The 24344-nt window shown below is 46.0% G+C and overlaps 1 protein-coding gene across 1 annotated transcript in view; it reads right to left on the reverse strand.

The window, feature by feature from the left end:
- The window catches only part of LOC143516673 (dynein axonemal heavy chain 5-like), a 97820-nt gene that overhangs the window by 15134 nt on the left and 58342 nt on the right, over positions 1 to 24344 (reverse strand). Inside the window, exons 51-62 of the mRNA XM_077008422.1 lie at positions 22155 to 22422; positions 19797 to 20028; positions 19503 to 19617; positions 18942 to 19118; positions 17350 to 17553; positions 11459 to 11638; positions 8219 to 8356; positions 7294 to 7429; positions 6567 to 6883; positions 5942 to 6097; positions 4291 to 4473; positions 1 to 164 (exon numbers count right to left, since the gene is read on the reverse strand). The exon at positions 1 to 164 is cut by the window's left edge and continues 80 nt beyond it. Coding sequence (XP_076864537.1) covers positions 1 to 164; positions 4291 to 4473; positions 5942 to 6097; positions 6567 to 6883; positions 7294 to 7429; positions 8219 to 8356; positions 11459 to 11638; positions 17350 to 17553; positions 18942 to 19118; positions 19503 to 19617; positions 19797 to 20028; positions 22155 to 22422 — 2270 coding nt within the window. The remainder of the gene's footprint in view (positions 165 to 4290; positions 4474 to 5941; positions 6098 to 6566; positions 6884 to 7293; positions 7430 to 8218; positions 8357 to 11458; positions 11639 to 17349; positions 17554 to 18941; positions 19119 to 19502; positions 19618 to 19796; positions 20029 to 22154; positions 22423 to 24344) is intronic.

A 24344-nucleotide genomic window follows, 5' to 3' on the forward strand; every position in this document is an offset into this window, starting at 1 on the left:
GCGGTGTGCTTGGTGTTACCCAGCATGACCACCAGGGTGTCGTCGTCCACCAGCGAGCCCTGTGTGCTGGTCAGACGGAGGAGGAGACCATCCTCCAGCTCCTTCATCCGCCTCTTGTTGGTCGCCACGTCCTCCAGCAGGTTCGTGCGCTCCTTCTCCAGCTCCTGTGGGAGGGGCCAGGGCCGCATATGAGCATCAGTACTGGCTAAACAATGGAGGACCCACTCCCCAAACGCAACTCCCAGAAGGACACTCGCCAAAAGGACACTCCCCAAAAAGACACTCCCCAAAAGGCCACTCCCCAAAAAGACACTCCCAAAAGGCCACTCCCCAAAAAGACACTACCCAAAAGGCCACTCCCCAAAAAGACACTACCCAAAAGGCCACTCCCCAAAAAGACACTCCCAAAAGGCCACTCCCCAAAAAGACACTACCCAAAAGGCCACTCCCCAAAAAGACACTCCCAAAAGGCCACTCCCCAAAAAGACACTACCCAAAAGGCCACTCCCCAAAAAGACACTCCCAAAAGGCCACTCCCCAAAAAGACACTACCCAAAAGGCCACTCCCCAAAAAGACACTACCCAAAAGGCCACTCCCCAAAAAGACACTACCCAAAAGACCACTCCCCAAAAAGACACTCCCAAAAGGCCACTGCCCAAAAAGACACTACCCAAAAGGCCACTCCCCAAAAAGACACTACCCAAAAGGCCACTCCCCAAAAGGCCACTCCCCAAATTGGCGTGTTGAGCTATGCTGAGCCATTTTCTATTGGAGAAGGTGAGGAACCCTTGTGATGGTTCACTTCGACCTATCGTGACGTCTGAGTGAGATTCAGCACTGTATCGCCAAGTTGGCTAAGCAAGGTTACTCAAGGTGATAACGTGATCATAAAAATCAATGTTCACCGCTAGATAATAGTACCAGGAGGACAACACTGGTTGCTGGAAGGACAAACAGTAGCACAAACCCCACTGAACAAAAAACAGTCTTTTTGCTTTGAATTAACACTACGACGATCTACTGCCGAGAAGAGACAAAGCAGATAAATGACCCACGACAGAACAGCAAGGGACTTAAAGATCACCTACAAACTTCAGTTGGACTGTTTGTTATTGTTCAAAAGCCTCTGCCGTTACAGTACTGAATTGTAGTCTGGCACCTGCTGTGGTCCCCGAATGCCAATGTTCACAGAGCCAAGCATCAGGGAAGCAGAGACATACACAGATAGGTCATTAAGGCTTCCCACCCAGCAGTCTAGAATAAGGTGCTTAACAACCACGATTACCTTTGTCTGGAGTCAGCTGCAGTTTGGCCATTGTGCTTCCAGTATGTGCTGTAAGCATGTTTTTTTGTGTACTTTTAACTTTTTTACAATTTGTGTTAGGAATTGCAATTCGCTGTATTTTAAATCCGCATGCAAAGTTGAACCCAAAGCAAATGGAGTGAACCCCTGGCCATATCAGACGGACCACTTTGAATTTAAACACAACCAAGGCAACAGCTTTATTACGCAGTGCACATGTCACGTGTCTCCGCCCCTCCTGTCTGTCAAGTTTTTTGTGTTTGTATTCCATGTGCTTTTGTTTATGTTCCAGGTGTCCCCGCCTGGTGTTTTGTAACTCCGCCCCTTATCATTGTTCTCATGTGTTCCATGTTTCGTTTCTTGTTAGTCTCTGGGTTTCCCGTCGTTGAGTGCTGATCTCTGTTAAATGTACAGCTGCTCAGGACAGTGTTTCCCCATGCCTATGGATACTGTATTTAACATGTTATTCAAGTAAATTGTGTATATCTCTCTGGATAACTTGACTATTTGACCCCTGAATGTTTAAAGGATGACGACTCTGGACTTGTCCGTATTAAATCTCGCTCTTCTCAGCATGTGTGTCCACTTCCTATTGGCTCCATGATGCCGGCGGTGTTACAGACAACTGTGTTTGCCCCCGAGAGACTGAACCATCAGCTCACGAATACTCCACGTCAAGCCTTTGTTGTGATGCAGGACTGTTCACCTAGTTAGCGTTGAATCCAACAAGTTGTAAAAAAATTATAACGTTATAAGATATTTTTCAGGTTAGGAAGAAATAAAGCTACTTTAAATTAACACTAGAGCTCCTAGAGAAGCGAAAAATTTCACAGGGCTTGGTAGGGTCCATGTAGCCCACTCCCCTGCTGTGAAGGGATTAACGCCCATTGTCTTGGTAATGCGGTGGAAGCGGCTCACCCCCAGCTCATACGCCTGCCAAAGCACAAGCTGGCTCACCCCCAAGCTCATATGACCAAAACACCAAACGTGATACTTCACGAAAAAGTTGAAGTTACAAGCAGACTGTATGTTACCGATACTACAACAAACGGCAGAAAATTTGTAGACTCGTGTTTCAAAAGTTACAATTCAATCGCACGTAGAGACGAGTTTCTCTAATGAGTCCCGTCAAACAATAAAAATAAATAAAAATGTTTGAATCTTGCTCTTTGTATATTTCATATACTATACTATATAATATTTGTTGTAATCAAACACTTTCTGTTTCCGCGTTTGAATTCGCGTTTGAAAAGCTAAGAAATTATATGGCGCAATTAGCTTGATGCTAATGTTATATAGGAAATCCCATATCATTGCTAGCGAAAATTTGCATGGTCGCGTTGCATCACTGCATCACTGATAACAGCAGGCTTGAATCTTGCTCTTTGTACATTTCTTATACTATCTATCTATCTATATTTGTGTTAGAAGCATTTGATAGAAGCATTTGTGTTTCTGCTTGTTTGTGATCTAAACAGCAGGCTTGAATCTTGCTCTTTGTACATTTCTTATACTACCTCTCTATCTATCTATCTATCTATCTATCTATCTATCTATCTATCTATCTATCTATCTATCTATCTATCTATCTATCTATCTATCTATATTTGTGTTAGAAGCATTTGATAGAAGCATTTGTGTTTCTGCTTGTTTGTGATCTGTGATCTCTGTGATCAGAGACTTTCTGGGTGAGGCTGCTGCCTCAGTCTTGCTCTGTGAATTAACATAATAAAGAGTGATGTTTGGCTTTGCTAATTGCTGGCAAGAAGGAGAAGAAGGAGGGGTGATGTCCTCAGAATCCTGAATTCTCAGGAGCTCTAGTGTTAATAACATCAGTTACAGTCTGGTCTGGGGCTAAATCCACACAACTGCTAATATGCAACTAAAAAAGTGACGTATTAACAGAGAAATTTTTTCATTAGTTTTAACTTTTTAGATTTCTAGACTAGTAACTTGTACTTAAATAAAAATTCCTCATTGTAATAGTACTTTTACTTGAGTACAATATTTTAATACTCCATCTCTGGAGTATTAAATCCATTCCATCATCCGCTAGATTCGGCAAAGTTCACATCGCGCCAGAACAACTGAACAACACACACTTATAATAATTTAATGCCTCCCCTCATAAAATTCCAGACATTTAAAGACATTTTTAGGCCTTGAATATGGAAAACTAAATTTAAGACATTTTAAGACGTTTTAAGGACCCGCGGGTACCCTGGGTTCCGTGGGGGGGTATTTAATTGGATGTGCTCACCGGATAACCAGAAAAGCAGCAGCATTCACATTGGAAGCTGGGCAATAACAAACTTAAAAACCACTGCACCATCATGGAATCATACAGACAAATCCTATATTAGAAACTACATTATCAGTGTATGTCTTGAGTAATCAGTTAAGCTCAGCAGTATAGCACTGATAGGAGTAATAGCACTAGATGAACAATGACAGAGTCTCCACCCTCAAAAGGCCCATGCTGATAGCTCAGCTTCTGATTGGTTCACTGCAGCTCTGGCTCCACCCTCCCATTATCCCATACCCTTGTGCCTTGTTAGTCCCGAGATCAACGCCTTCATACGTAGCCTCAGTCCCGCTCCATGGCTGCAGCAGTTGTCGTTGTCCTGAGGTGTGTTTCCTGATTTCTCAGGTGATTCTCAGTTCATACTTAGCTGAACTGCTGTATTGTGACCTAGGTTGTCATTCTCTGACTGTAAGAACAGAGCTTCAAGGAAAAGATTTTTCTCATTCTTACTGCCAACTTTGTTTGACTCCTCCTCTTTAATGGCATGCTTTTCAAAAAGCCCCGGGAGAAAAAAGCACTCAAACCATGGCTTCTTGAACTGGAGGAAAATGCTTCAGTCAGCAAATGTTTGCTGGCTCTCATCTCGTGCACGGAAATGTTTCTGGCCCCTCCTCTTTCCCAGAAACCCCCTTGGGATGAAGAGGCGCGAGTGTGGGGCCGGCAGGCCCGTAGTGGACTGACCTGTTTCTCCGTCAGAATGACTCTACCCAGCAGCTGGTCCTCCAGGCCGCGCATGGTGACGGTGAAGTCGATGATGACGGTGCGTGCGCTGACCTCCGGCGTGTACGCCGGGTTGGGCAGCTTGGTGCTCATGTACAGCCGGAAACCCTTCATGACGTCTACTTCTTTATCACCAACCTTCACCTGTTCAGGTGAGAAAGGACGCAGGAGTGAGACAGTGAGCGAGACGCTCCCAGTAAGACAAGCCGGGAAATAATCTTCACACACGTACAACACAGTGACGGCCATCAACACTGCAGAAGGGATGATGGCACCTTGCACTTGAGGCTGCAGAAGTCTGTCTATTTTGGAACAGTTTAAGTTGCATACCTGTGTCTCTGTGGCACCGAATTTGACATAGACTTGAGTCCCAAACCTAATGACTTGTAACCAGACTTAGATTCGAGCTTAAGACTCAGGCTTTGGCTTGGATTCAAATATTCTGAATCCCTTTTCGATGCCAGTGTGTATTCACTAGTGTGAATGCAGACGGTAGTTCAGGTCCCATGTCTCTGTCTCTCTCAGACTCTATCCAGCACTCCACTTTCACTTTCACTCCAGACCTCAGACTCGAGAGCTGGTGACTGGTGTGATTGAGCTGTTTTCTTTTCTTCCTCTCCTGAGAAGTGGTGCTCATGAGCGAGCGGGCTGATGACGTAACGATACAAACGCGTGCGCCTCCTGCTCCCCGGCACGGACATTACAGAGAGAGATCAGGTGTTCACACCTCTGCGCTCACAGAGCTGCAAATAAACCCTTTCACGGTTCTCACCATGCACTCGTTAGTCATCACCCCTTCTCCCGGCAAACAGCCCTGCCCCGGCGCGGACGTTAACGAGATCTTGTGGGGGTGGGGGGTAACTATCAATCACAAGATTGGCCCCACAGCTAAGATAGGCTTGACTAGCACAATCGGCATTAACGTAGGAACCAGGTCCACGTGAACCTGACGGCGGTGGTGAGGGGGCGGGGCTTTTGCGGCGGATGACTTCACACGCACCTCTGGAGCCGACGTGACACAGATGGGCCGTATTCACACCCACATGAAAACCATGTTTTCTGCTGCCTCACGTCTAACGATGTATGATTTACAGTGCTACTAATAAAACTCATAAGGGTAATTAAGGAAGACAACAAATACAGTACATAATCATAATTCCACACATTTCAGCATGCTGAAATAATAAAGAGGAGTTAAGGCCTATTACTCTTTTGACATTATGCAGAGCAATTCTGTAGACGGAGAAAGTTAAACAGTCACTTTATCTAATATGCAGTTATTATTGCTTAAAGATTAGGCCATTTTGTCACTTGATTTTCACCATTGTTGTAAATGAAGGACCTCAGAAAGGGGATGTCTCCGCATCAGAATAATTACATGCTAATTATTATAATTCTGCAGTCTTGAATTATCAATCTTTATTTCCACAACACTGTCAATCCAGCGACCGTCTGGGCTTCTGTGACTGACAGACGCTGTTATCCAGAACGCTGTGAATCGAACTCCTGATCTGAGTGTTAGAAGCGCCATGCTCAGGTGAGCTAGGGGAGTCCTTATGTCAGCAACGACATAAAGACACAATGACGTAAGCCAACCAGGAACTCTGAATACCTTATACGTAGAGCCCGTCTTGATGAAGTTCTTCTTGAGAACATTGTCCAGAGCAGGATCCAGCTCCTCCCCAATGTCCTCGATCAGCAAAGGCCGCCCTAGAGACAGGCAGTCCTCCAGGTGGGTCCTGAAGTACTTGTGATTCAGTGAAGTGACCTGTGAGAACAGCGAGTCCTCATCACAAACTCGGACTGAGCCCACTACCTGGAAAGCTATTACCAGAAACGGAAAGTATGTCTTTGTGGGAAAAAAAAATCTGTATTTCCACAAGGACCTTGGACCAATCAGATAGAGGACTATCGTGAGCTCAGATTCACAAAGCGAGTACTAGTGAACTCAGGAATGTTATATGTGAATGAACCAACCCTGAAAGGCAGTGTTTTTAATACGGCTATGAGACCTACTGCTGCCTCATCATACAGAGTGGTTAAGAATCTTTAATCCCCTTAAGATCATGGTGGTTAATCTAACAAACACCGCTCTGAGAAAATGTGGCTAACTATTAACGACAGCTGTCTGCCGCTAATTAGCCTGTAGCCATTTACATAATGGTATTAGCAATCAATTGTCGTTAGGGTTTGTTGCTTGAGCAACGGGCGAGCGCTAAGACAAGTGTTGTCCTCACCTGGAGCTCACTCTTAGACTCTTTATTCTTGATCCAGGTCTTGCCCTGGGTCTGGGGGTCAACCAGCAGGGGAAAGCGGGTAGCCTTCGTCACAATGATGCCGTTCTGGATGGACAGGTCGTCGTTAGGCAGACCCTGGAGGGTCCACTCGCTCACCGTCGGCCCGTCGGTCAACAGGTCGGCCAGGTTCAGAGTGGCGCTGAAGGGAATGCCACGAACCTTCATCTCCCTCTGCCAATCAGACAGCAGGATGTTGCGGAACTCCTGGTTGAAGGGGCCGCAGTAGGACAGAAAGGCAGTGGCCAGCAGTACATCTCCTGAGGAACAAAAGAAACATTTGATATTGAAGGTATACATATATACAGTCGGATGCGAAAGTTTGGTCACCTTTGTTAGTTTTCCTGATTTACCTTTATAAATCATTGAATGTTTGGATTAAAAAATTAAGTTAAATATATCATATAGGGGAATATTTGAGAAGTGAAATGAAGTTTATATGATTTACAGAAAGTGTGCAATAATTGTCTAAACAAAAATAGGCAGGTGCAAGTTTGGGCACCCAAAAAAAACCCTTAACTTAATATTTAATAGATCTATTTAATAGATCCTCCTTTCGCAGAAACAGCCTCTAAACGCCTCCTATAGCTTCTAATGAGAGTTTGGATTGTGGCTGAAGGTATTTTAGACCATTCTTCTTTACAAAACATTTCTAGTTCATTCGGCGCACCGACGAGTCTCTTGGTCTGGGCGGCGAACTCGCGACTCTGCTCCGTCCAGCGAGCCTTCTCGTCCGCCAGACCACTGATCAGGCCAGACGCCATCTGCATCTTGTGTCTGCAGCGCTCTGTGTCCTCAAGTAGCGTCTGGGAGGAAGGATGAGAGAGAGGGAGAGTGATAGAGGGAGAGAAAAACCCACATGTAGAAATTGACAGAGGAATGGAAGGAGAGCTATAGCAATATCACTGCCACATAACACTTCGTAGCATAAACTTTCACATCTTTTAGAACCCTAATGCGCTTTCAAACATCAGCCTTTAAGGACATCGATTCTGCCATTTTCTTAATCGCAGACCTTTCATTTTAAGTGAGATGTTTTGCTCCGATAAAGTTTTATGTTCCCCCGAATGGTACACGCCTAAATTAAATCAACACCGAGACCAGCCAGTCAGCGACTGATAATCACACAATTACCACCTAATGAATCCAATGCTAATGCGACTGATGACACTTTGTGAATGGGAACATTGGAGAATACTTGGAGAACGCTTGTCTAATCTATGAAAGCACACACGGTGAGAATGGAGTGATTCATCAAGATGAGTTTTGGAATCATTTACAAGACCCACTGTGTTCAATTTTATGCAGAAATGCAAATGAAAGATTCAGCACCCACCGCAGGCGCCCAGCTGACACACTGTTTGCCAGGAAAAAAGTTTCAGTTCAAGTTGAAAACTTCAGCCCTTTGAAATGGAGGCAATGCCAATGGCATAGGAATAATTGGAGGGGAAAAAAAAGAGGCGGAGTTTTAGCCTTAAGCCAAACCCTCATCATTGACATACTGCCAGAGAAGGTAATACAATTGGTCAGGTGGGTTTGTGTGCTTTAATGGGCCAGTGGTGAGTGGGCGTGTTCTTCAGGCCTCAGCTGCATACCTGCTTCTCTATCATGGCCTTCTCATAGTCAGCCCGCACCATGTCCAGCTGGGCCTGCTTGTCATCCAGCTCGGCTTGGGCCTTTTGCAGGTCAGCGTCCGCCATGGCCAGCCGGTTTTCCTGCACAGCAAGACTGGCCTGAGCGGAAGAGACAGGATGTGGGGAGAGAAAGGTGAGAGTTTGGTGAGAATGAAAACTTTTATAAATGTGTGTATTAATGATAGATTTAAGTGCTGTATTATTTTGACTGCATAGGTATTTCACCCTGCCGTGTCAATAATCAGGCATGAAAATCTGTCACCTTTCGGCAAAATTTGCCATTTTGAAGTTGAAAAGGGTGACCTACGTGAATCGTGTAGATCCGATGAGTTTTTTGTTGGGAGGGGGTCGGGAGATTATATGTATACATTTTAATTATCATATTGACTTAATAAGCAAACAGAGCACTTCCGAAATCGGCAATTTCAATGACACAGTGGCCAGCAGTTTCCGCCCAGAACCTTCATAGAGGCCAAATTGCGTTTCAATCATACGAACGTTCTTCATTCATGTTATTCATTTACTGCTAAGTGGGACGAGAAGCAGGACCTAGTGCTACACCGGGGACAAGGCAGAAGAGCGTACATTTACCACTACATTTACCAGATTGTACATTTACCACTACATTTACCAGATCGTACATCTACCACTACATTTACCAGATCGTACATTTGAGTCTACCCTGTGCTTTAGCCCATGTTAGAAAATAAAAACATATGAACCCTGGTATTTTTACACTCATTTTCGCAGCTGACGTATTTATTGGTTCATTAAGACGTAATGGCTTTGACTGAGCCATCTGGAATGGCGAAAGCGGCTTCTCGCGTTTACGGATCTGGTCGCCCCCGTCTACAGCAGCAGCTTGTCCTGTGGGTGTGGTGTTGTGTTCGTCCCTCAGGTGGGCGGAGCCCGCGATCCGTCTCACCCGAGGGTCGTTTGTTCGTCTATATATGTCTTGTCTTTGTACCAGTTGACTGCTGGTTATTATATCCTTAATTCGGATCAGTTCACGGGTTTTGGTTTGCGCACTTTACATATTAAACCATCCTATTTCCCTGAGACTTGGTGTGATCGCTTCCATTTATTTTCGCTCACCCTACCCGTCACAGAATAACCAGCCACCTTCGGAAGCCGCCAGTCTCCTTTACTTTCTCCTTTGTTCGTGGTCATGTCTCGTGGTAAGTGTTTGTCTGCGTGGTGTTTTGTTTGAAGAGCTCCGCCGTGCTTTTGTGTTGTGTGTGTGTGTGTGTGTAGCATGGCGAGGACCAGGGCAGTCTGCCCTGAGACAGCTCTTCATGTCCGTTGTTTGTCTGTCTGAAGAGTTTCGCCGTGCAATTGTTTTGTGTGTTGCACGGCGAGGACCAGGGCGTCTTCCCTGTTATACTCTTCATGTTTTGTGTGGGTGAAGTGTACGTGTGAATGGGCGTGTGGACCAGTGTGCGTGCTCGTGGTGTTATATGTTTAGTGTTTCGTGTGTGACGCGGGTGCCGCTCGTCTCTGTCGCCTCGCTCCCCTGTCGTCTTGTTTTGTGTGGGGGAGCGACTGCGAACCTGAGCGGCACGTCACAAAATTAAAACCGAGCGCGCATGTAAGAGTCCCGTTTGTTCATTGTTTGTACACTGTTTTTTGTTTGTCTAGTTTTTGCGTGTGTGTGTTGTTCTCGCGTGCCTGTGATATGTTGTATGTAATTCCACACATGCTCCTCCCCCTTGAGTGTGTGTTGGGGGTGGACCAGTGAGGGTCCCGTGCCACGGGGAGTGGCACGGAGGGCGTCGCTCCTGAGGGAGGCCCTGACCAGGAACATGGGGGGTTCTCCTGAGCAGGTGGAAGTCCCCTGCTGAGACGGAGACCCCTCCCCCATTGTAGGGGGGATCAGGGTAGTGCGCGTATGTGTTTTGTGTTGGTGTGTGTGGGTGTGTGTGTGTGCATTTGTGTTTTATGTGCAGGTGCTTCTCCCTGGCGGTGGATCGTGGCGTTCCTGGGCCTTGTGGAGGTCTCCACCTGGCAGGAGCCCCCTTATGTTGTGGGGTGACCGGAGCCCGGTCTTAAAGAGCCCCTCCCTAGAGGGTTGGGGCCCCCGGATGTTTGGGGACCATGGGGCTCCGGTCTGAAGAGCTCCTGCACAAGACGGAGACCCTTCCACGGGGTCCTGGAGGTGACGTAGCTACGCCCCAGGGAGGTAACCCGCACACACATACATCCCGGACGGACAAGGAGCTGTGGCCCGTCGTCCTCGCACCTGTGGGGCTATGCGGCTTAATGCCGGTTAGGGCGTGAGGGCCCTGTGACCGACCGGGGCGTGGTTTTGTCTTGTTGACGGCCCGGTCGGTCCAGGGTCCCGCCCAGGTAGGTGAGCTAACGTGTGTTTGTTTGTGTTTCAGCTCCGGGACTACAGGGGGTGTGTCCCTTGTCCCTGCCTGCCTGCCCCATTGTTTTGTGTGCTGCTGCTGTAGGCCGCACAGCCGGTGGAGGGGAGTGCGGCTTGGAGGGGGGATCTGTCACGGTACGGCGGCCCCCTACTGGTCGCCCCCGTCTACAGCAGCAGCTTGTCCTGTGGGTGTGGTGTTGTGTTCGTCCCTCAGGTGGGCGGAGCCCCCGATCCGTCTCACCTGAGGGTCGTTTGTTCGTCTATATATGTCTTGTCTTTGTACCAGTTGACCGCTGGTTATTATATCCTTAATTCGGATCAGTTCACGGGTTTTGGTTTGCACACTTTACATATTAAACCATCCTATTTCCCTGAGACTTGGCGTGATCGCTTCCATTTATTTTCGCTCACCCTACCCGTCACAGCGTTATTATATTTTTTACATGATGTCACCTTACGGGCTCCGTAATATTTGGCATAACCTGTCGCCCGTCACCGTATCCCCATGACGTCACATGTCAACGCCCCGTCGCCGTATCCCCATGACGTCACATGCCCCGCCCCCCGGTCTTCTCACCTTTTTAACCGCTGACCCATTTTCATGCCTGAATAATGCACAACTGATCTGAGAAGGGGTGACAGACAGAGAGAGAGGGAGGGAGAGAGAACCTTTGGGAGGACAGAGAGAGAGAAAGGAAGGAAGAGATGGAGAGAGAGAGTGAGAGAGATAGAGAGAGACTATGGGAGGACAAAAAAAAAGAAAGGGAGAAAGAGAAAGCATGGGGAGGAAGGGGGAGGGCAAAAAAAAGTCCCAGGTGCCTCCTCCTACAGACCTTCATAGGCAGCACTTCCTTATTGATGTCGAAGTAGGCAGCCATGGCTTTGGTCCAGGAACAGAGGCCCGCCAAGTTGCCACACACCGGCCTGGCCATCTCGATGTTGTAGTCAGGCATGTCAAAGTACGGCTGGAGCAGCTCCACCACCTCCTCGTTGATGGTGTCTTTGGGGAATTGCTGGAGATGGAGAGACAGTGGGGCAGAGCACGTGTTAGACATTAACACGCGTGGAGGTGAATCTACAGCACTTACACAGCACCATGAAGCTGCGGGCTAAGTAGAAAGATACAGCCGTCTAAATTATTCTAAATTATTTCAAAAACTGATGCATAATTTCTAAATCCCTCTTTGCTTGGAAAGCCAGTTGAGACAGTGGCACATTCTGTTCCTTCTGGGATTCTGGGTTTTTCAGTGGGGGCTTTGTAGATGCTTATTAGGGAGGATTTAGACTACACTACAACACCATCTCAGCAGAAGGCAGGGTCTGACTGCAACCATCTCAAAGTAGCCTCACTGGTTCTGATACTGCAGATGAGTCACTGCTGCATGTGCATAATGGGGTTTTGATCAGAATGCTTTGTTTACATCACCACGACAACCCACTGTGTAACTTTTGGTGGTGTTTGACTGGGTTTTACTGAGATTACTAGTGGTGTTCTGCAGGGGTCTTGGGTCTTTGAAGTGTTGAAGTTAAATGTCCTTGAGATGCCTGGGTATTGACAACAGCCTAAACATTAGCATGACATCTGATGACTTTAATAAGGGGGCTGTGTAATACACACATAAAACTTTAATAAGGGGGCTTTGTAATACCCACATATAACCGTAATATGGGGGCTTTAATACCCACATATAACTTTAATAAGGGGGCTTTGTAATGCCCACATTTAACTTTAATACAGGGGCTTTAATTTAATAATACCCCCATGTAGCTTGATTAATTACCCAAACTCCAAATGTACATGATGATGATTATGATAATGATGAAGATGGGCAAACTGAACGATATTTGGGGTTTGGTTGTTGTTTTAAGCAGTAGAACATTTTATTCAAGCAACATTTCAAATCTGTTAGAGATTCTGAAGATGCCATTAAAAGGAAAATAAACACCACCCCCAGTAAAACCATTAAATGTAATATGTCATGGAGTGCTGGATGTTCTACACATCGTGTTATGTTGATCTGCATGTCTGTATGTTTAGTACATAAGGGCCCTCACTAAAGCACACTCAGTATACTTAGCCTCATCGATTGAGTATAATAACAATCCTAGATTTCTTTTTAGTACTATTTCTAAACTTACAAAAAAATCTAGCAGCCACTGAACCTCAGATTCCAAGAAACTTAGCTAGTAATGTCTTTATGGATTTCTTATGGATTTGATAATAAAATAGAGAATGTTCGACTAAATATAACATCTTTTATAGGTAATCCAACAGCTCTGTCATCTGATTTGTGTGACGATTGCGGCATGGTGAAGGACGAGGCACGAGTCCCATGTGAAAAGCAAACGTCACTTTAATTACAACAAACAAAGCGCAGACAGCGCACATGAAATATGATTACAATGAACGTGTTAGACTCAAACAAAGACGAGCACGGGACACTGCGCGAACGCACATTAAATAGACAAAACACAAGTCCCTAGTGATGACGAGACGAGCCACAGGTGCTTGAAGCTTTTCATCCACTCCCACAACCAGAAATGGAAAAAATAATTTCATCGTTAAATTGTACTACTTGCACATTACACTCAATTCCCTCAAAATTACTCTAAAGGGTATTAACAGTTGTGACTGAACTTCTTCAAACGGTAGTTAACTTAACCATTACCATAGGTCACATGCCCAAATCCTGTAAACTAGCAGTCATTAACCATAAAACCAGCTTGGCCAGCTCATCTAGCACTTTTCACACAGCTTCAAGAAGTTACAACCCATGAATCTATCTTTATTTATAGCGTGAACGTAATTATTCCTATGCTGAATAGGAATGAATCAAACGCGTACCATGTCTTTAGCAAGACAAAGGGCACTAATTGCTTCACAGCGGGGAAGTGGGCTACTCGGTGGCTGATTTTCCTTGTGACTTTTTTCGTGGCGTTTGCAGTCCTAGTGTTAAACCGCTGATCAAGAAACTGATCAACTGTACTGTCTAGTTATAGACCCATTTCGAACATATAATTTATATCCAAGATCATAGAAAAAGCTGTGGTTCAACAATTATGTTTATATCTGCACAGGAATCACATATTTGAAAAGTACCAATCTGGATTTAGGCCCCACCATAGTACTGAAACAGCCCTAATTAAAGTAACAAATGATCTCCTACTTGCCTCAAAACAAGGTTATGTATCTATGAAATGAAATGAAATGAAATGTGCCATATTTTGTCAATTGTGATTTTTACACCCCAATCGAAATTTGTCCTCCGCTTTTAACCCATCTGTACAGTCAGAACACACACACACACTAGTGATTACTAGGGGGCTGTGGATCACACGTGCCCAGAGCGGTGGGCAGCCCTAGCCCGGCGCCCGGGGAGCAGTTGGGGTTAGGTGCCTTGCTCAAGGGCACCTCAGTCATGGCCTGTCTGGGAATCGAACCCACGACCCTCCGGTCACAAGACCAGTTCCCTAACCGCCAGGCCATGACTGCCCCGTATATTAGAGCTTCTTGATCTTAGTGCAGCTTTCGACAAACTAGATCACAGGATCCTGCTAGAACGGTTAGAAAAATCTCAGGTACAGCCCTGTTATGGTTTTATTTTTGCTTAACCAATCTCTATCAGTTTGTAGAGCTAAATAATATTCCTTCCGAATGCACGAAAGTGAAATATGGAGTCCTGCAAGGCTCCATCTTAGGACCACTATTATTTACATTATATTGTAGTGATATACTTCTCCCCACAGAGTGAGCAAATTCCCCAACAGACAGGCACTTGGCCACTCAAGGTGACTTGGGCCTTTAATGGTGACAAAATGGAGATTCTCCTTCTGGGCCCAAAGGCTACAAGACAGAAAATACCAGACCTAATGCTAAATCTCGCAGACTACCCCATTACTCCTGGCTCAGTAGCCAAAAATCTCCATGTCATTTGATAAATACATAGATAGTGCTACTAGGATAGCTTTTATACATCTCTGCAACTAAGAAATGCATTTTCCCAGCACAGAAAAATTTGTACATGCCTTTGTTAGCATCCTGATTAGACTACTGTAACTCATTACTGTCAGGATGCTTAAATAGGAATCTAAATAAACTTCAGTTCAAACTAGTTCTAAATGCCACAGCCAGAGTTCTAACTAGAACTAGAAAATTCAATCATATCAGCCCAGTCTTATCAGCCCTGCATTGGCTCCCATTTAAATTCCATATTTATTTTTTAATTCTTCTATTGACCTATGAAGTACTACACGGGTTTGCTCCTGATCTCCTAACCTCCACGTCCCCTAAGAACAAAGGGTGCTGGGCTCTTATTAGTTCCAACAATTAATAAGGTAACAGCAGGGGGAAGAGCATTTTCTTATAAGGCCCCCCAACTATGGAATAACCTTCCAGAATGTGTCCAAGACATAGTCTCAAGTCTAGATCGAAAACGTACTTACTTACTTTTGTATAACTAATGTGCCCCCTTAGATAAAGGTACAGATCCACAGGCTCATGGGCGAAGGGTTGTATGGTAAACTGGTCACTGCACATGGCCCCTAAGTTTGTTGACAATGTAGTGGGTGGATGCCAATGTCTCAGAATGCTCCCAAGTCTGTTACCGTCTGGTTCTGCCCTTTTAGTTAGGCTATAATAATTTAAGGACGGAGTTGCTGCTACACTCCAGAAATGTTTAAATTTCCTCTGTCCCACATATAATCCCATATAGAGCTAATTGTCCCTTTTTTCCAAACAGCTGTCCTCCTACCCTGAGAAATACTGAGACGAGTCTTTCCTGATGTCCACCCTGAGTTTTTCCTTGCCACTGTTGCCCTTGGCTTGCTCAATGGGGGCTTGGACTCATACACTTGTAATGCTGCTTTGTGACAACTGTTGTAAAAAGCGCAATATAAATAAATTTTTATTTGATTTCCTCATTCTTGCACTGTTCCTTGCTGTTCCTCGCTGTTATTTCTTTGCTATTCTCTGTGTTGCTGGGATACAGGGAGACTCTAATATTGAGACAAAGGGCTCAGAAGTGCTTCTCTCCTGGATAAATGGCCTGAACTGTGTGAGGAAAGCTGAGGTCTTTGGGTTGCGGAGCAGGTGCTCTTAGCGAGGAACAGGTCTGGATCCGTGCAACTCCACTTGCTGCTGTAATGACTAGAACAAATCAGCCTCAAGCCAAATTGCTGATGTTAAAAGGTAAACAGTGCACTGTGGAGCAACACGGTGGCTTGGTGGTTAGCACGTTTGCCTCTCAGCACTGGGGTCTTGGGTTCAAGTCCCTATCTGAGTGGAGTTTCCATGTTCTCCCTGTGTTTGCGTGGGTTTCCTCCGGGATCTCCGGTTTCCTCCCACAGTCCAAAAACATGGAGGTTAGGTAAATTGGCAGTCAACAAAAAAAAAAAATTCTCCATGAGTGTGTGTCTATGTCTCTGTGTTCAATAAAAAGTAGTGTCTGTGTCTGTGTGCGTGTGTGTGCTTGTATGCCCAGTGGTGGATGGTGCTCTGCCACTAGGGTCTGTCCTCTCTCCCCTTCCTGCACCCCATTCAGTCCCCCAGGGGGCTGTGGCTTCCGGTAGAGAGTACGCTGTGCGTAATTGGCTGCCGCTTCTCGCCGGTGTGTGTGTGTGATTGATTGTCTGTGACTTGTACCTGTGTTAAATTGTAAAAGCGCCTTGGGAATCTGGAAAGGCGCTATATAAATCGAACATTCATTCATTCATTCATTCACTTTGGCGTGATGAACTATCAGCACTTGCACACACTTTAATGCCTGCAACCCGCCCAGCCCACCACCCCCCCCCCCCTCCGCCCCACAGAAATCAGAGCAAATCTTTCTGTGGTAGTCCTTAAAAGGCTAAATAATCTTAAAAAGAAAGAAAAAAATGAATAGTATATGTAATGATTTTTAATTTTGAAAAGTAAACCAGACAGAATATGTGATCTATGGTTTTAGTTACTATATTTTACTCTTAAAAGTTACTGTACATCATCTGGTTTCCCATTCATGAAATTCAAAGTCAAACTGTCCTCAGATATACTGTCCTCAGAGGGAATTCTTGTGTATTGCATCACGGTATGGTACGGAGTGTTCTCAGTGGCAGACAAAAAGGCACTGCAGAGGGTGATCAACACGGCCCAGGGGATCACTGGTTGCTCCCTGCCCAGCCTGGATGACATTGCCACCTCTTGCTACCTCAGAAGGGCGGTCAGCATCACCCAGGACTCATCCCACCCCAGCAATCACCTGTTTGACCTGTTGCCCTCAGGCAGACGGTACAGGTTGCACAAAACTCGCACAAGTAGGCTCAGGGACAGCTTTTACCCAAGAGCCATCACTGCACTAAATAACATGTAAATAACAGTAATAATGTAAATTCCCAAGCCATGTGCAATATAACCAATGTAAAATACTTCCCACGTGCAATATGTGCAATATTTGTAACATACATTGTAATATAGCTTGTGCAATATTCAAAATATCACGCAAGTAATCTACGAACCATTTGTATATCAACTTATCGTTTTATGTTTTATGTTGTGTGTGTATTTACTGTCCAGGCGAGCACCTTGGGGTAGAATCTAATTTCATTGTAATGTAAATTATAATGACAATAAAGGCGATTCTGATTCTGATTCTGATATGGACTAAAATCAGGGCTGAATTCCTGCATCTCTACACTCAAAGTACCCTTGGCTGGAAGTGCCCTTGGCTGGGAGTGCCCTTGGTCATACCTGCAGCCTGCTCAGGAAGTTCTTGGACGTCATGAGCTTGAGGGACTCCTGCCAGGAGGGCGTGACACAGCCCCTGTCCGGGTCGAGACGCACGGTGTTCAACCTGTGCTGGAAGAGAATCAGCACACAGTCCATGATGCGCATGAGGAGGTGAGGAGGCCGGCTCAGGGTCCGCACCTTGGCGATGTCCGACTGCTTGATCGTCTGGGGAGGGAAGAGGAGAGACGGACTGAGCAAGTGTGGTGGAATTGATGGCACAGAATTCAAGGTCTTATAATATATTAAGCAGTATTTATTTGATAGCAAGAGAGTTACAAAATATAAAAGTATAAAAGTATGATGTGAAGCGTACGCTTCATGCAGTAACTCTGAACTGTCTCTCTCAGTCCAGATTCTTATAGTCAAAGTGTGTGTGTAGAAAAAACTAAGGATGCCTGCTTCCCAGGAGCAGTTATCAGTTTCCCTGGGATTCAACCTTGGGTGCTTAGAAACGGATAAGCAATATTATCACTAACTCTGCTGCTGCACAGAAAACTTCAGTCTTACAGAAAAACATCTTCAATATGGTTACAGTTAACTACTAAGCAGTACTTTCAACACAGACCATGCTATAGTGTCTGCATGGACATGATTAACATGAATCACACATGAATATAATCAATATTTCCTTCACACAAGGAAGCCAGACAGTGACAGACAGACATCGTGTTGATGCAGCAGACACATGAGCCCACGGCAGCCCTCGGGGACTCTGCAGAGTAACAGACATGTTGGAGAAAGGCCCTTATCGCCCCCGGCGGTCCATGATACGGATGCGGCAGCCAGAGGTCATGAGTACCGTGGCGACAGGGTAGATGCCGGAGAAGCATGGACTCGGGTTGCCGAGTTACAGAACTCTCCTCTCCCCTTCCCACCTCTCTCTCCTACTCTCTCCTCTCCTCACCTCTCTCTCTCTTCTCTTCTCTCCTCTCCTATCTCCTCACTTCTCTCCTCTCCTCACCACTCTCTCTCTTCTCTCCTCACTTCTCTCCTCCCTCTTCTCTCCTATCTCCTCACTTCTCTCCTCCTCTCCTCTCCCATCTCTTCTTCTCTCTCCTCTCCTCTCTTCTCCCCTCTCCTCTCTCTTCTCTCCTCACCTCTCTTCTCCTCTCCTCTCCTATCTCCTCACTTCTCTCCTCTCTCTCCTCTCCTCTCTCTTCTCCTCTCCTCTCCTATCTCCTCACTTCTCTCCTCTCTCTTCTCCTCTCCTCTCCTATCTCCTCACTTCTCTCCTCTCTCTTCTCCTCTCCTCTCTCTTCTCCTCTCCTCTCTCTTCTCCTCTCCTCTCCTATCTCCTCACTTCTCTCCTCTCTCTTCTCCTCTCCTCTCCTATCTCCTCACTTCTCTCCTCTCTCTTCTCCTCTCCTCTCTCTTCTCCTCTCCTCTCCTATCTCCTCACTTCTCTCCTCTCTCTTCTCCTCTCCTCTCCTATCTCCTCACTTCTCTCCTGACTCTTCCAGAGTCACCCGTTTGTGGTCCTGTTTTGTAACAGTCACCTCTGAAGTGGTTCAGACCTCCCTGCTCCACCCAAACCTCCCTCCACCCACGCAAACCTGCAGTGCTGCCTCCACCTCTTCCAGGGCTTGCCTGGCTGTCTCCAGCTTCTCTTCAGCGATGGCCTTGTCTGCCGAGATGCTGTCCACGATGACCTGGGCTTTGTCCTTCACTTTCTGAACCTCCACCTTCACCTTTTCAGCCGCCTGTGCCTTCACTGTGACCTCCTTAAGCACCTGCCAGGTTTGGGATGCAGTTGACATGGCATAGTTGGGTCAGTATCAATATTCAGAAGATAATCACACCCAGCTTGCCAGGACGGGCTGGAGGCTGTATGTGGTGGACACAAAACTCATTAGCATGTATATTAGCATATATGCATTCATAAATTAGCATATCTCCATATAGGCTAATAAACACATGCCCATCAGGCTCAGGACTGCCAATCTGGTACCCGAACAGGCTTATTCAGGCCCTGTTCATGAGCTCATCCCTGGGGGGCTTGGCTGTGGCCACGTCAACAGGCCCAGAACTGGAACCGGTAGGCACAACACATACACACACACACACACACACACACACACACACACACACACACACACACACACACACGTACGCACCATGTCGGCTTTTTCGTTGGCGATCTTCAGCTCCTTCTCTTTCACCTCCAGCTCTTTGCTGAGAACAGCAACGGACTCGGAGGCCTCCTTCAGCTTCTGGAGGCCTGTCTTCATCCTTCACACATACGCCATTATAAACCCCACCCCGTTTAATCCACCCCCTGCTCTCTTAAATATGTTTTGATTGATAGTATGAATAAAATTATTTGTATGGGATGCAACATTTAGCTTAGAAGGGGTTGAACTAGACAGGCCTGAAACATACACTACCACCACCCTCCCCCAGGAGCATACCGGTCAGCCAGGGTCTGGATCTCCAACCTCTTCTCCAAGTAGATGGTCTTGTAGCTCTGGATGAAGGACAGGTAGGACTTGGGAGTGACGTGGGTGGAGCGGCGATATCTACGGAAGTAGTCGGCGCACTTCTCCGCCACGCCGTCCTGAAAGGAGCCCATGCACCGAACCACCTCCCCCTTCACCTGGGCGGAGCAGTCCATGTCGTAGGTGGACAGGAAGTGCTCTGAGACTGGGGTCAAAAAGAGATTTAAAAACACCCTGCACTTACATCACAGTCACAGATAGCCACTCAAATGCAGACCCTGGTGACAAATGAAAAACCAATAAAGACCTATTGAAACTAAGCCACTTCTTCTATCAGTGAAGTTCCTTTTAGAAGCGTAGTCAGGTTCCTTATTAAAGGTGCAATCAGGTTCTTGTTTAAAGGTGCGGTTTAAAGGTGCTGATCAGCTAATTGCAGGGCCAGTGAAGTGCAGGATTAACCCAGTTGGACAAAAAAACCTTGCAGACCATTATAAGGTTTTGTTTCCTCCAACAGACCTGCACTGATCATAGAGTGAATTAGGGTTGCAGCGGTAACCGGTTTCACGGTATACCACGGTATTAAAATGCACGGTTATCATACCGTGTGCGTTTGCTTATTACCGGTAAAAAGCAAGCCAGCGGAGAAACTGACCCGCGCATGCGCAACTCCGCTCCGGTTCAGCTACTCAGCACAGCGGTGAGAATGGCAGAACGTGTATCAGACTTAACAAATTTTTTAACAAAAAAAAAGCTAAACTAATGTCAGCGGCAAAAATAACGTAATCGCGGTGGCTCCGCCCGTGCGCGAGGGTCTCACGCGCTGTCGATTAGCGAGGTCGTGCACCTCTCGAATTTTGTAACTTTGCGTGCGCCGCGCCTCAGCGCAATGAACAAAGTCATATTTGCAGGGTTCATACACCTTTATAAGGTGGAATTAAAGCACCTGTACGTCATTTTAAAGGTCCGTTTCAATATTTCCCAGCACCTTAAACTTAATAAAGTTACATATTTATACATATACTCGAAATAATTCGCTTTTTCATCACATTATTTAATGGTTGTTTATTTTCAAAACGCCCAATCTTAACGTCTTCACGTTCTCTCCACGTTTCTCTTCACGTTTAGTCCTGGAATTACAAGAGGCTCGTATTTGTTAACGTAATACAAAAGAACTGTGCGGAGTCGCGCGCTACGGTCACTAGTGAAAGTATAATTCTAGCTTTTTAAGGTCCTTGCTTTCATTGGATGTGAAAGACGCCATTAATTGACATGCGTTCATTTTCAAATTCTAACGTGCCTGTTTTTCATATGTTAAAACCAGACTCGGTGTGAAAGCCTTAAAATAGAAATCTCTATTGTGATGATGTCAGAAATAAATCCTCTCTTTCTGCAGTATCTGGTTATATTCCAACTTGGCAGTAAAACGGACGTTTACAACAGTTGTTGATCAGACACTGACCCAGGCTGAGTTTGTCAGATATTAAATAATTTAAACTTAAATAATTGTAATGAAATCCATGATTTAGGTTTCTCTAATTTTGCAGTATTTATATAAACATGTTTACAGCTTATTTTTTTAAAGGAGACATTTTGTATACAATAGTTGCAGGTTTCTACAATAAATAGTTAATTGAACAAAAAAAACTTGTTGTAATTTCTTTAAGGGTCAGTGTATCTTTTAATAATATACAAACTAACTGTGATACCGTGATAACCGTGATACCGCGGTATTTTCTGAGACGGTTATCATACCGTGAAAATCTCATACCGTTGCAACCCTAGAGTGAATCAGTGCAAAAGAAACCTAATCAAAACTCATGGAACTGATATTCAAAAAAGATCAAATAATACAAAATCTTTTGTATTTTTTGCTCTTCTGAACTAATTTTATGTAAACGTGATTTACCAAGACCACCCACCCCTAAGGCAGGAAGCCGCACCAGGGTCACTGATCGCTGTCCAGGGTGCTGAACCCACAGACTCTGGTGGCCACTGACAGGATTAGACATGGTTGTTTTGGACCAAGAGTCCTCGGGGTGGCCGGAAGAGAGCAGATCCTGCCTAGTTGCTCCCTTTCACTGCATTGTAAATCTGTTTCTGGACTGAACATCAAGCTTTGTTTCCACGGCCCTGAGTCCCGCGCACTGGCAATGCCCACGGTAGCAGCAGGGTAGCAGAGCGGGACGCACGGGTGAGGCTGTCACGAAAACACCCCTGGGGAGGACCCATAAAGCCCTGGACCTTCTACACCACAGCAGGGAAGAGTGGCTCAGAAAAGAACCCAGATCTAGTGTGGTGGGTGAGGCTGAAAGATCTGCAGCCGCTCCTCACCTGCAACGAGGGCGTCTTTGGGCCAGCGGCTGAACCAGTCCATGGTGCTGCCCGAGATGAGGGCGGGGAACTTGAGGGCACGGTTCCGGAACTTGTCCCCCACAGGCGAGAAGCACAGCACCACGTGGAGGTTCTGCCGCACCCGGCCCATGAAGTAGTCGTGCAGGTTCTCGTTGGTGGGCGGTCGTCGTGGAAACTCCCGCTTCATGACCGGGATCAGGTCGCTGAGGATCTCGTCCATCTCATCGTGAGCGAACAGGCTGGACACCTGGATGGGGGAGATGGAAGTTTACACCTGGCTGAACTGAACTCACACACATAAAGTCCTTCTTAGTTACACTACAGCAAACAACACATCCACGAAGGCCATACCGGAGCGCTTGCTTGGCCCAAACAAAGCCAATTACGGCTCTCTGTTGTCATGTTTATGTGGACCCCCCTGCCGAGTGACACATTAGTTCAGTAATCGCATCTCACAGCTACAGAAACAGCTGTGATGGAGGACACCTGGTCATGTTCCTGTATAATTTGCCTCCTTGATCCTTTTGGTTTTTTAGCACTCTGATTAAAAACTCCTCCTGTTCCTCATGGGTTCCACAGCTCCCACCAGCCTGCTGGACTCTTCACGGAACCCTGAGGGCCGCCTCTCATTAATTATTCATTCAAACGCAATTAATATTCAGAAGCACCAGCACTGTTAAGGGCTGCTCTCTCTGGCGGAGCTATCCTTCCTCAAGTGTTTAACTGCATGATTTACGACATTACATCTAAAGGCGAATGTAGCTGCCTCCCACCCGCACGATGGGAACCAATCACGGCAACCTCTCCCTGCCTGCAGGAAGGGGACCACTTCAGTGAAGACCACCCTCCCAATGACTCGTAGTTTTGCTCAACGCAAACGCACCGTCATGGACAAAGGCTGGTTGCTGGACCCGGACGGCTGTTGGCACTATCCAGGTAAGGTGATATGTGCAGCCTGCCTTTCCTTTCTCTTCCTTAAAAAAAAGCCACTCGTCACTGTTTCTCCAATCAGGCTACACGTTTGGTTGTTGGTCTCCTTCTGGCTGACTAAAAGAAGCGCGGAGTTGGATTCTACACCCGAGGATGAAGCCTTATACCTGGATATTCTCTCCAATTGCTCTGTGCAACCTTGTTACAAGCAGACCTCTTCTTTATTTTTGCTTCTTCTTCTCTGTGACCACAACAGATGCTCCTTTGTCCATTTATCTATGTGGCCTCGTGGTAGAGCGACGCCTTGGCCCTTTTCTCCAGCCACCCCGGTACACGCGTTCTTATCTTCTCTCCCCACAATGAAGGCCATTCAGCCTCCATTAACGCCTGCCACATATACAGTATGGCGTGTGTTCTAAACCCTGAATAGCTGGCAAAGTGTTTTTCTTTTCTCCTTTTCTCATAGAACTATATCCAGATGATTCAGATGATTAATGATTCAGATGATTCGCCACATGCAGTGTCTTTACTGTTTACCTATATATTGTTGCATCGCTACGATCTAAACCCTCCTCCATTTCCTGTCTCCATCACTAGATTCCACCTGTCTTCCTGTCTCTCCAACGCTCCCCGAGGCGATGTCAGAACTCCTCACCTCTTCCTTGTCTCTCTCTCTCCCCATCTGTCTTATCCTTCCACCCGGCTAAAGCATCTGTCCCGGTACCAAGCAAGCAAAGGGGTTCTAACCGTGGAGAGCCTGACTACTCCTGCATCATCAGTGCAGAGGAAGTCAGTCACAGTTCTCCGGGGCAGGAAGTGTTTGGCAGCCTTGACAGCTGTTTGCTTTACCTGAAGTGTATGGACTGACTTGGCTTTGACTCGAAAGCGATCAGTACAACGGAACAGGTCGCTGTGTTTATGCGTGTGTGTATGAGTGTGTGTGTTTGTGCATTTATGTTTGTGTATGTATTTATTAGGTATTTATCATGTTTTTCACTTTTGATACCGATTCAGATATCTGAGGCTTAGTATCGGCCGATACCGATCCGATAGAGTAAAACAGTGCTGAATCGACTTAAAACATTTTTATTTTTTTAAACCCAGACATACTGAATTACAAGTTTATTGAAAACTCTGCACCAGTATAGCACACTTAAACACACATAAAAATATGTAAAAACAACACAACTTGCATTTGTTCAGTCAGTGCAATTATGAATATAACATTGAATGTAAAAT

This window comes from Brachyhypopomus gauderio, chromosome 6 (assembly GCF_052324685.1).
Source record: "Brachyhypopomus gauderio isolate BG-103 chromosome 6, BGAUD_0.2, whole genome shotgun sequence".
In the NCBI taxonomy this organism is placed as follows: Eukaryota; Metazoa; Chordata; class Actinopteri; order Gymnotiformes; family Hypopomidae; genus Brachyhypopomus; species Brachyhypopomus gauderio.